The 13,010-nt window shown below is 33.9% G+C and overlaps 2 protein-coding genes across 5 annotated transcripts in view; one reads left to right on the top strand and one right to left on the bottom strand.

Annotated features, from left to right (window-relative positions):
- LOC141375336 (uncharacterized) overlaps positions 1 to 11,092 on the bottom strand; it is a 68,951-nt gene extending 57,859 nt beyond the window's left edge. Inside the window, exon 1 of the mRNA XM_087260874.1 lies at positions 10,902 to 11,092. Within this exon, the coding sequence (XP_087117000.1) occupies positions 10,902 to 11,070 (169 nt within the window). The 5' untranslated portion in view covers positions 11,071 to 11,092. The remainder of the gene's footprint in view (positions 1 to 10,901) is intronic.
- znf638 (zinc finger protein 638) overlaps positions 10,977 to 13,010 on the top strand; it is a 31,419-nt gene continuing 29,385 nt past the window's right edge. For all 4 annotated transcript variants that reach the window (XM_087260793.1, XM_087260792.1, XM_087260807.1 and 1 more), the window contains exons 1-2: positions 10,977 to 11,339; positions 11,507 to 11,689. In XM_087260793.1, the coding sequence (XP_087116919.1) occupies positions 11,568 to 11,689 (122 nt within the window). In that variant the 5' untranslated portion in view covers positions 10,977 to 11,339; positions 11,507 to 11,567. The remainder of the gene's footprint in view (positions 11,340 to 11,506; positions 11,690 to 13,010) is intronic.

Below are 13,010 nucleotides of genomic sequence, written 5' to 3'. Positions count from 1 at the left end.
GAGACCCGGAGGGGAGCCGACCGCAAAGACGACGACCGAGTTCGAGTCCGAGGAAGAGCGGTTCTAGAAATCAGGTAAGACAAAAAAGAAATCCAAAAAATAAAGCGAACAAGTTCATAACATGGCGAGGATGTGGTGAAATCCGAAAACACAGTTCAGACGAGGGCTTTTCTTTTTCTGGACGGCTTTTGGAAATCGTCGCTTGGGTTTAGGGAAGGAGGAGGAGAAGAAGGATGGGTCGGCCGATTGGCCGGCCACCCAGTCAATCATACAGTCATTCAGTCAGTCAGTCGGACAGACAGTCGCTCGACAGCGGCTTTACGAGAGAACAGTGCGAGTGCAAACGACACCCGCTCGCGAGAGGCATTCGAGATGCAAAAAAGCACACACAGCGGATTCGTGAAAACAAAAACTACACAAATACGAACCTCCCGGGAAGTATTTTGCGGTCTCCAGAAACGTCCGTGGGGCTACATTTCCAGAATGAGCCTGGGTTGACTTTTGTTCAGGCCACTTTCTCTTCGCTTTACTTTTACTTAAACTTTATTCCTTTACTTTAATGAAGTAAGGTAACGGTGTTGTACGCACTCCACTGAAGACATAGTCCATATCTTTATTTAGTCTATATCTTTATTTAGTCTATATCTTTAATTTAATTTGTTAAGCCCAAAGATTTGTTTCAAAACTATTTCTAAATTCAGTTCTAATTTCTGGCAAACAAACAATAATAATGAAGTGTGGTCAAAAAACTGAGTTATATCCAAACACTCGTCCTATTCTTATGCCCCATATGGTGATACATATGTCTCCAAAACCTGACAGATGGACAAATCTAAACTTGTTTTTATTAAAACAATTATAAATATGCATATAATAAACAATACTGCTAATAATAATAACAACATTATACAAATGCAAGTTGTCATGAATAAACTGAAAAAGCCCTCACAAATAATGGAGGCATGGAGGTTTTTGCATATAAGTAGAAAATATATGTTTTAAATATTTAAATCCTTTATTTTTTTCATAAAGATGTTTGTGTGTGGCTGTACATCATTTATGTATAAAGCAATGTGTAAGCATTTGAACCCACATAGACGCATTACTAATGCACTCTGCGCTTGACTTTAGATTAGGTTTTAGTTGGTCAATGGTGCTGTCTTTTTCAGTTCATCATAATAGCAACACGCCAACAATGTGCTTTAACACACCTCTATTTTAGACCGGATTCTTTAAACCTTATCTATTTTAAACAGTGATTGTTCTCACTCATAAGTCCATCAAAGATCTGGGAACGGATGTCTATCACCTTATGGTTTTGCCTAATTTACATTCAAGGAGAAACCATGTTGAGTGAGTCTACCAAAAGGTCTGGGATTGTTCTTAATCAAAATTCAAAGAGAAACCTTAACATGATCAAACGGGAAGAAACTGTAAAAAATGTCTGCATGGAGAATCATCTCAATTCATTCTGACTCCACTGAACCCAATGTACTGCCATGTGCTGCTGTGCTAAATAAACATCTTCAATGAGATCTTCTACGCCCTCGTCATTTTTTTCTTACATGACTTTACTTAGAAAAGTAAGCAAACCCTTTGCTTTAAAATTATTAAGTAAATGAAATGTGCATAATTATAAAAATTAGGTTGTCAGCAGTTCTCAGGTAAAATAGGTTTACTCGCCTTTTAAAGTAAAACTAATCATCTTTTACAGTGTGTGTATAGGCCTCTATATTGACAGCAAGATAACAGAGATAGATTAGTGCCCAATTATTGTAATTACAACAATAAGATTATGTTATTTATGAGGACTGTGAAATAAAATGCAACTAAATTCACAATAATGACAATTAATTACTTTCACACTCACAGTTTAAGCATACAATACCAAGTCAAAAGTGTCTGACTAACCTGGTGTTGCCTGACCAGAAGAACTACCTTGCATTTCTCACACAGACAAGGTTTGTGGCCATCTATGTTTTTCAGGCAACTTTGAGATTTGATGCAGTTTTATGCCTGAATTGAACATATTCAAATTTTACATAAATGAACGCCCACTTGTGTTTTTTAAACAGCTGCCTTACATTTGATACCTAGTTATTTCCGATCCAATATAGATTCTGACACGTCAATAGATTTGAAGTGAATTACAATAATATTCTTTTCCTTTGTTTTTACAGAGACAGCATATCAGAAAACGAAGAAGAAGTCCAATGAAGTGAATTGCACTAGTGATGAAAACCTCCATCACTGAATAGATAACAACACAGTGTAGTGATCATTGCATATACTTTTATATGTACATCTGAACAATTCATATTTCTTATATTTTTATTTTATTAACTGAGCATTTGCATTTCTTTTTTCCATAACTGCACACAAATGAATTATGCTCATATGGAGAATAAAGTCATATGAAATGCTCAGGTGTGAGATCTTCCACAGATTTTAACAGATTGTAAAAATCGTGATGGTTCTGTGGGTCTCCTCCAACAAATCTGATATTTCATTTGTATTTTCTATTGGATTCAAGTCAGGTGATTGGCTGGGCCATTCTACAGCTTGATTTTCTTTCTCTGATGGCATTAGAGAATTTCCATGGCTGTCATTATCTTGCTAAATGTCCACTCTAATTTCATCTTCATCATCCTGCTAATGAAGATGTTGGATTGAAGCAGCTAATATTCCTTTACAATAACAAAGGGCAGAGGGTTGCTGTATTAACTACTGAGAGATTTTAGCTGCTGTCTGGGCTTTCACTGCCTTTTTACACCTCCATTTCTTCATGTGTTCAATACTTTTTCCTTATGTAATTTTATTTTATTACGCATAACTTCATTTGTAAACTAATTAGATTTGTTTTCTTTGCATATATGAACTCCATTGGTTGTTATCAACATCTGGTGAAAATTTGAAGTCAACGGCACCTTTAGAAATATGTTTTCTGCACTGTTAAAATAGTTGGGTTAAAATACCCCAACATATAACCCGACAATAGGTTATTATAGCATCTTCCCAACTATGGGTTATTTTAACCCAATGCATTGTTTTATTTTGACTAAATGTTTTTTTTTTCCATTCGGGTATTAATATTGCTACTATTACTAGTACTACTATTAATTTATGTAAATATGGCTTGGTAAATAAATAACATGCATTTTTAAAAATATTGAAAATGCTTTATTTCTATTTCATTTTAGTTTCAGACACTTTTGTTAAAATAAATTGAGAATCACAAACAATGAAGTAACAGAACAAAGTACAGACAGTTATAAACTGTGCAAGCAGAACTCATGTGTTGATGGAGCAGAATATGGAGCTCTGTGTGCTGTAGAGACTGTCCAGCAGCTGTGGCAGGCTTCACTCAATGTCCACAATGCACAATACATTTTAACCACATCCAAACGCTTCTAAAAGATGATCTTGGATGGTGAAAGGGACATAAAAAACACGACACAGAGAGGTAATTTAATAAATAAAATAACAACAATATTATTGCGTTATAGCTTAAATAAACTTCATAACGCAAAAACAACATCACACATGCATAATACAGCTGTTTTGCGTCAGTTAAATCAGTTGACTGTTGAAATTCAAATCTTTAACCTAACTGGTTGAGTTATTAAATAAATAACCCAATAAAGGTTAAAAATAACTCAACAAAGCACCAAATATTTAACTCAACTGGTTGAGTTATTAAATAAATAACCCAATAAAGGTTAAAAATAACTCAACAAAGCACCAAATATTTAACTCAACTGGTTGAGCTATTAAATAAATAACCTCATAAAGGTTGAAAATAACTCAACAAAGCACCAAATATTTAACTCAACTGGTTGAGTAATTAAATAAATAACCCAATAAAGGTTAAAAATAACTCAACAAAGCAACAAATATTTAACTCAACTGGTTGAGTTATTAAATAAATAACCCAATAAAGGTTAAAAATAACTCAACAAAGCACCAAATATTTAACTCAACTGGTTGAGTTATTAAATAAATAACCCAATAAAGGTTAAAAATAACTCAACAAAGCACCAAATATTTAACTCAACTGGTTGAGTTATTAAATAAATAACCTCATAAAGGTTGAAAATAACTCAACAAAGCACCAAATATTTAACTCACTGGTTGAGTTATTAATAAATAACCTAATAAAGGTTAAAAATAACCCAACAAAGCACCAAATATGTTTAACTCAACCACTGGGTCAAATAAATAACTCAATGTTTTTATAGTGTGAGAAAAATGGTGACGTGTGCAATACTTGTTTCCCTCATTGTATATGCTGCTTATATAGTAAATTTGTGTGTGTGTGTGTGTGTGTGTGTGTGTGTGTGTGTGTGTGTGTGTGTGTGTGTTTATACAGTTGAAGTCAGAATTATTAGCCCCACTGAATTATTAGACCGCTTGTTTATTTTTACCCTAATTTCTGTTTAACAAACAGAAGATTATTTCAACACATTTCTCAACATAATAGTTTTAATAACTCATTTCTAATAATGGATTTATTTTATCTTTGTCATGATGACTGTAAGTAAATTATTACAAGCTATTTTTCAAGACACTTCTATACAGCTTAAAGTGACATTTAAAGGCTTAACTAGGTTAATTAGGTTAACTAGGCAGGTTAGGGTAATTAGGTAAGTTATTGTATAACAGTGGTTTGTTCTGTAGACTATCGAAAAAAATATATAGCTTAAAGGGGCTAATAATTTTGTCCCTAAAATGGTGTTTAAAAAATTAAAAACTGATTGTATTCTAGCCAAAATAAAACAAATAAGACTTTCTCCAGAAGAAAAAACATTATCAAACATACTGTGAAAATTTCCTTGCTCTATTAAACATCATATGGAAAAAAAATTTAAAAAGAGGAAAGAATTCGAAGTGGGCTAATAAATCGGACTTCAATTGTATATCCAATGTATGTATGTATATATTATTATACTATACTATTCACTTGTTTGAAGGAAAACTTGGTAAATGTATTTTCCATCAATTTTAAACATCAATTTTTTTTAAATGCATTTGTGACTATTTATGAAAATTAAGAAAAACTTTGCCTGTTTAACATCATTACTGCACTGCAGGTGGTGATTTTACTATAGTAGAATACAGATAATGAAATATCATACATACATTATGGCTCACAGAATGCTTTTTTTGCATAATGAACCATGCAAACTGTATAGTTTTTCAATGTAATGTATATATGTAACAGGATATGTAGGTGTAGACAATACACATATACTATTAATCTGTAAATAACAGATTTTGTAGGCAGAATGGCTTTACTGTGTGTGTTTTACACACTTTATTCAAGCAGCCTTAGCAAAAGATGTAGGAAAAACATTTAGCAATGATCACTTCCAAAAGATATTAATAAATGAATCAATATGAATTATACAAAGCATGTGATGACCTTTGCAGTCAAAGCCCTAAAAGTTCTCAGGTTGCTACAGTTCTAATTTGAATAGAGGAGATAAATCAACAAAATCTAAAGAATTTGCCTAAAGATATAATAATCTCTCAGTGATGCAATGCATTTCATCTCATTTGTATTTTTACCATATACTACCACTACACTAATCTGTGATTTCTTAGCAAAACATAATTCACAAGCTACTTAAAATATCTATTCTGTTGTCTATGAAGCGTCTCGCAACAGTAGTGTGTTGTACTTAAATTAATCCCATCATATCAGAAAGGTTATCATAACCAGAATCTAACCTTCCTAGAACAAGGTGCTAAGCTTGTCTGTGGTGGCAGAACTAGGCAAGGACATTACCAGGTGACAATAATAGAGTCCATCCTTCTGCATAGCCCATGATTATGTTTTATATTTAGTTCAAACACTCTCAAAGACCTTTTGTCATACACCAGTATGTCATTCACATTATGATTATATTGCATTACATATTGCCTGGAGTTGATTTTAATAAGTGCAATATTGTTTTAAAAGATCTAGTTTTGAATATCTTTGTAACCGTTAATAAACAATATGAAATGCTATCTAATGTTTTTTTTTAAGATAAATAGAGTTTTATAAACAAAATTTTTATCGTAATAAAAACAATTATTTTCATAAACATAAAAATGTAGTAAAAACCATTCTAGGAATAGCTTTAAGCATAATGACATGGACAATGACATATTTGGACTTATTTTTCCAACTATCACACAATAAAAGTTAGTTTTTCCAATCAATAAACAATAAAACCAAACATTTAAAGTGGTAAACAACAAAAGTGCAATGTACTGAGAATAATGCAAATGTTATTGTTGTTTGTAAATGCTAGTTATTATTTAGTTAGCATTTCCTATGTTACTGTCCCAGGCGTTGTGTCAGCTTTTATACTTTTGACCTTGCTGATAATTTTAGGACTGCCACATCTATCATCATCAATATTTTATGCTATTTTTTTCGTTGGTCATCATTTTGGGATGGGTGTCCCAATCTAAATATGTATTAGTTTTCATTTCAGCAATGTATGCAGGACACATTGTTCATCCTAAATTAATATCTACGTAACTTGCATTCCATCTCATTTATCAAGCAGGTTATTTAAAGACAATGGTTTTGTGACTTTAATTCTGGGTCAACTGTTAGGAAGCTATAAAAAATGCATTCACTGAAAATACATTTATTGTACATATAAATGCACACAAAAAAATCATACAAAAATTATTACTTAAAATTTTTAATTACATTAATGAAGGAGTCTTTTCTGAACTTAGTAGAAAATCATAAATATCTCTGTTACGATTGACCGGGCAGATGGGAGGCAAAAAGTGTCATAAGCCGCTGATGAAAGTGAAGAGTGATTTTATTTGGCTCAAAGTGAAGAAACAAATCCAGCAAAAAGGTGAAAGTGACAAAATAACACTAAAGAAACTTACACTATACAATACTTATAAAGTATTTACAGGCTTGTTCAGCTAAATACCCCCAGGTTATGAAATGCTCTCCCTTATTCTGTAAGAAATGCTTCCACATAAGCTAGCTTTAAGAGGATGTGAAAAACTCATCTTTTTAAGACTGTATTTATAGATTTTTTGATTATTCTAATGTGTTTGTATTTTACATCCGCTGTGGAAAAACATGCTGGATAAGTTGGCAGTTCATTCCCCTGTGGCGACCCCAGATTCATAAAGAGACTAAGCCGACAAGAAAATGAATGAATGAATGTGTTTGTATTTTGATTTTTTTCATGCTTGTATTTTATTACATGTTTGATTTCTCTGTTGTTATTTCACTTTGGGTTTTGGAAAAGTGCATTATAAATAAAATGCATAATTATTATTATTATTAAATGAAGAAAAATGTTTGAACAAAATCTGCCAATAACACAATGCAACCTACTCCTACAACTACCCACCCAGAGTGAAGGTTTGGGGCCATTTTACCTCATTGGCCCCGCCCATGGGTTATACCATTCTACAGTGTATAGGGCAACATGTAGACAAAAATATATATACAAGTAAATAAATATACATAACTCAAAATGCAACACAACAACAACCAATACAAATATAAACAACAGAACAGTGATTTTTATAACCGACCAGGGGGTCGTGACCCTGACGATGTCATCCAAAATGGCCACACTGAAGTGAAGGCGAGAAAAGTGTATAAATGTCTTTGTTTAAGGTCTGAACAGGTTTGATGTTGAGGAATGGAAACCAGTAAGTGTGTATCATTCTATGTTTTGTTAATAAATGATGTTTAAAGAACATGCGTCTGTGGTTATTTCAGTGTGTACGGGAAGATGATATGGGCTCTTGTTTGACATGGTTTTGAATTGAGATGTTTACATAAACAGGTGTTAATACTGACCGTGACAATAATTCACATCACATGCAACACACTCAAGCACAATACACTGATAACACTACAAATCTCTGTGCATACATTTTGTTTGCTGGCAATCAGACCATGTTTAGAAGTGTATGCATTTTATGTATGAGTGTAATATGTAAATGTCACAATGTCTTTTCTTAGTTCTACACTGTGACAATCTCATAAAAAAAATAATTAAAATCAAAATAAGAATATAACTCTTAAATTTTAACTCAAAATACCCCAAAAATCATTAGTATTTCATGCTATAAACAACACTTTTAGACAGAAGCTAAAATAACTGCCTTTCTGTGTGTCTCTTTAAATGCAAATGAGCTGCTGCTTCCTAACTCCTTTGCATAAGTGGGTGGAGCCTTTACAGCTTGTGCCTTGGATACTCAATTTTTAAAAATCTGCCTCTGTTGTAAAGCCTTGTCATCTACAACTCCTTAGCAACATGCACATCATGATTTTGCCAAGTACAATGTGATTTTAGGGGCAGCATGGTGGTGCAGCGGGTAGCACAATCGCCTCACAGCAAGAAGGTCACTGATTCGAGCCCCGGCTGGGTCAGTTGGCATTTCTGTGTGGAGTCTGCATGTTCTTCCCGTTTTAGTGTGGGCTTCCTCAGGGTGCTCTGGTGTCACCCACAAGTCCAAAAACATATGATAATGAATGATGTGATTTTAACATCTATGTTGATCCTGGAACATAATTTTTGTCCGAAAATGTAATCCATACTAATTCCCTACCCCTAAACCCAACCATAACTGTACATTATTCCCAAAATCAGAGGGGAATTATAGCCAATCATGTAGAAGTGCATAAACCTAACCGTAAGCCTAAACTTAACATAAACAGTAAACGTATCCCTTAACTCTGATTGGCTGATTGGAATGCTGTTCCAAGATCAACATGGGTGTTAATCCATGGCATGATCATGTCCTACTTGGTGAAACCAGGTTGACGTTAGCAACATACTGTTTTCTGAACACCCAGATTAAAAACTAGACTACTAACAACACACTATTAACACAGTTTATCCAGGCTTGGCCCCCTTGGTCATGTCTTGGACAGAAATTTAATATATTAGGATTGTTACAATTCTAAGAAAAAGAAATCTGAACCAGAATTGGAGCATTTGTGGGAGTTCAGAAACATTGCTTACTGGTATAGTGAAGTACAACTCTTTGATCTGACTTTTTCCTGCTTTAACATTAACATTACACAGTATAGGAGTAAAAAGAGTAAGTGAATCCCTTTAGCAGCACTTTGCTTTTATTTCCAGGCTCAGCAGGAGTGTGATAATTGATGTTTGGGCCAGCAGGGAAGGATTTAGCAGCAGTGTTCGGAAGGGCAGAGGTGCAGTAGAACCTGTTGCTCACACAGGACACAGTGATTAGGAAAGTCCATCTCTTGAGCCCTCGGTGACAGCTGTGTTTGAGTGAGGATGAGCACGCATACCGGATCTGATTAAGAGAATTCAAGGAGGCTCCAACACAGCTGACTGGGCATGAATCTGTATGAGTGTAGTAGATTGTGCAATTACAAATCTTATACGATAATTTGTCATGTCATTTAAACCTTTTTCAATGCCAAGACTGACAATGGGGTATATGCACAGTTAGCGATTTCCAGGCAACGATAAGCTTCTGGTAAAAGGTTTGTGTGACTACTTTCAGTTAGGTTCCTTTTACAGCATCAACAAGTAAGCAGGTAAGCACAGAAACTTCATTGTGAGACTTGATATGTGTATGTCCTTAAGTGTAGAAGTCAAATAAATCTTGACGCAACATAAAACCGTACATTTTGTAGGTCAGTTATCTACAAAATAAACAAAAAGAACTAATTTTAGGTGAAGTGACGTGCAATTAATACTTTTTTCAACAATAAGGGAAATATGAATTAAATTCAAGACCTATTATAGCATGTAAAATATATTGTTTCTCAAACTCAACTTTTCTTTATAATTTGAGTTATAAATTACAGTATCGCAATACTACTTGGTATCATGATACTTCAGCTGGTGTAGTATCGTAAGATGAATTATTGGTATCATGACAACCCTACTGTGCATTTCTGTTATAATGCTGCAGTCTAATAAAAAGCACAACATATTAAAGCATTTTTGATTTTTCTCTGTTTACTATAAAACCAAACTGGAAATTGAGGGTGTTTAACATCAATAGCATGGTGTAGTAAATTTCAGAACCCAAGCCAGGAGAATTCTTTATTAAGAATAGGTTATTGTTTATTATTGGTTGTTCTTCAGTCAAAAAGTTATCTTCAAGAAGCCTATAAGAGTCAAAATAGTTTGAAAGGAGGGGGTAGTGTTAAGGTAGAGGTAGCTAAACAAGTCATGCAAATGCAAATGTGCAAGACACTGAAGTTTCATCCTTCCAATTCTCAACAAAAGAGTTTCCTCGGCCTGTATGGGTCCACAAAGACATAAGGCACAGTCATTGAAACCCTGTTTGCATTACTTTGAGGTCTGCCAATGCTCAGGATGGCAAAAGGTTTAATGTCTCTCGCACTTGGACGGCTAGATATTGAACGGAATGACAATTCCAAAACCCAAAGAATATAAGATTCAGATATATAAATCACTGTTCATTTGAAACTAGATTACATAAACTTATATTTCCATTATGGCCATACAGGACACAGTCCATGCAACTGCTAAATAGTTTTTCTCTGAACTTGAACATTCTTTGAAACATTTGGGATAATGTTTGTACACGAGTCAGCAAAATATACAACACCATTTTAGTGTTTTGTTTAGTTTTTGGGATATTTTAAAGAAAAATCTTACATAATGGGACTTTAAATAGTTCAAATATATGACACATGGAAAGTACTGTATATTGATTTATCAAATAAAAACTTGCAAAGGAATCAGTCAACACATGGGGTCAGCAGTCAGCTTTGTGTGTGAGAGGGAGATGAAGAGGAATGTGGGCAGCAGGAGATGTAAAAGTAGCCATAGGATATTGAAGGAAGGAATGCCTCTTTAAATTACCCTTTGCTACCAAGCAAGAAGAGAGGGGGATGTCATACCTACCTCTCTCTCTCTGTCTCTCTCCCTCCAAATCACTCTTCTCTCCCCTCCCTACAAGCGTCCCGTCCGGCATGTGACACTTTGGCCCAGCTACACCAGCTGACAGATCTGGCTGGCAGAAGCCATGTGGATTGAAATCCCAGGACACTCTTCGCAATCCCAGCCTGATCATCAATAGCTGTCAGCGAAGACATCTAGGATGGAGAAGCGGATATTAAGTTCTTTGTTTTGACTGTTTCTTTTTTATATACAGGTGTAGCAAATGAAAGTGTAACATTTTTTACTAATTTAGCTGATAAGGAAAGAAAAAGGTCTACAATGTAAATCAAATGAGGAACTTCGCTCTTGTATCATCGTTTGGACAACTTTTATTCCTTTTTGTGACGTCTAGCATTTTTTTTCAACAGATTATTTTAAATAATAATCTGTTTTCAGCTCCAGGTAATGATTAACAACAATTCCTAGACCATACACCACATCCAACATCCCATCATGTGTTGATATCTCATCAGTGATCTCCAACTATGAACTTCACTCTTTTCATAAGCATCTCAGACTTTGTGTTGCTGTGAATTTGTTTATTGGTGGATTTTTTCTCTCTCTTTAAGGGTGTGAGTGCTACAAGAGCACATTTGCCCTTCAATCAGATTTTTTGGGGGGACAGAAGACATGATAAAGAGCAATAAGAATATTAATTCCCAAGACAGCGCAAAAAATGCCATCACAAGAAGCAATGTCAGCAAACAGGCCAATAGCATGGCTATCTTTCCCCAACCGAATGCCACAAATAGGTAAGTGGAAATGTGTTTTTAAAGTGTCATCTAAATCTGGATTAGGAGCTGTACAAGATTCAAAGTTTTAGTGTCAAAAATGTGTCATTTGTGTTTGTCGTCCCTTGAATGCTGTTTAATTTACTATATTGTCTGAATGTGTGATTTGTTGTGGTTTGTATCTTGCTCATGTGCCTGTTTTTTATGTCTTGTCCGAAATGTTATTGTTGAGTGGTGTTGAGTGGTTTTCAGTGTAAGCACTGTAAAGATTAAATAGTAAACTATTGCAGTACAGTAAAACTTAAACTTCTATTCAAGATAAAAGATATGAAACAAGTCATAATGTTTTATCCAGTGTTTCTCAGGTATGTGTCTCTTGTTTTTATGAATTTTAAATATTTTATCTGGATGACAACCAAATTAGCGCATAATCCTCTGCCGTAACTTTTTGTTAAATAAATTATAAAAAAATTTTTACCATGCCATAATATATCAGATGAAATGCTCTGATTTAATATTTGAATGTACTGTTATTATAAGTGTGTATTATAAGGCATTTATAATCACAGGCTCATGTCTGGTTTCATTCCTTTTGTGTGAGTCAGTTTCCCTTGATAGCAATAGTCTAATTATATAATCCATGTTGTATTCATTTATAATGGAGCAACTCGCATGAAAAGAAGCTCAAGTGGTTGGTTTTGGCTGCCAGCTGTGAATGGCACCTGTTGTGTCTGCAGTTTGCTATGCATTATCATGTAGAAAATGCACTCTTAACCCTTTTAACCAACATCAGCTTATAGGCAAGCCTGAAATATAATGCCTAAGTCATCTGTGTTTTAATATATTTCAAACCTGTTCAATTAAAGGGATAGTTCACCCAAACATGTAGATTTACACACTATTTACTCTCCCTTAAGAGTTTTATTCTGTTAAACACATATGAAAATATTTAGATGAAAGCTAAAAACCTGTATCCGTTGACTTCCACAGTAGGAATAAATAACAAATATTATAGAGTTCAGAGGTTAGAGGATTCCAACATTTTTCAAAATACCTCCTTTTTTGTTTAACACAATGTAAAAAATAATACTGGGTTCCACACAATTCTTTCCTGTTGATCCAAAACAAATTTAATTTAAATTCAAATTTAATATAAGTTAACTTAATAGTTTTTACAAATTTAAGTGGATTGAATATAAAACAATTAAGTTGTTGCCAAAAAACTTAAGAATTGTGTTGATTCGACTCATTTTAAATACCTAGTTTGAACAAGCAGCAAAAGGTGTGCAGATAAAAAAAACTCATTAATGTTTTAAACAAGTAAAGAATGAGTCTCTTTAAG

This window comes from Danio rerio, chromosome 7 (assembly GCF_052040795.2).
Source record: "Danio rerio strain M-AB ecotype USA chromosome 7, GRCz13ab, whole genome shotgun sequence".
Classification (NCBI taxonomy): Eukaryota; Metazoa; Chordata; class Actinopteri; order Cypriniformes; family Danionidae; genus Danio; species Danio rerio.
This window is presented reverse-complemented; position numbering and strand designations above follow the sequence as displayed.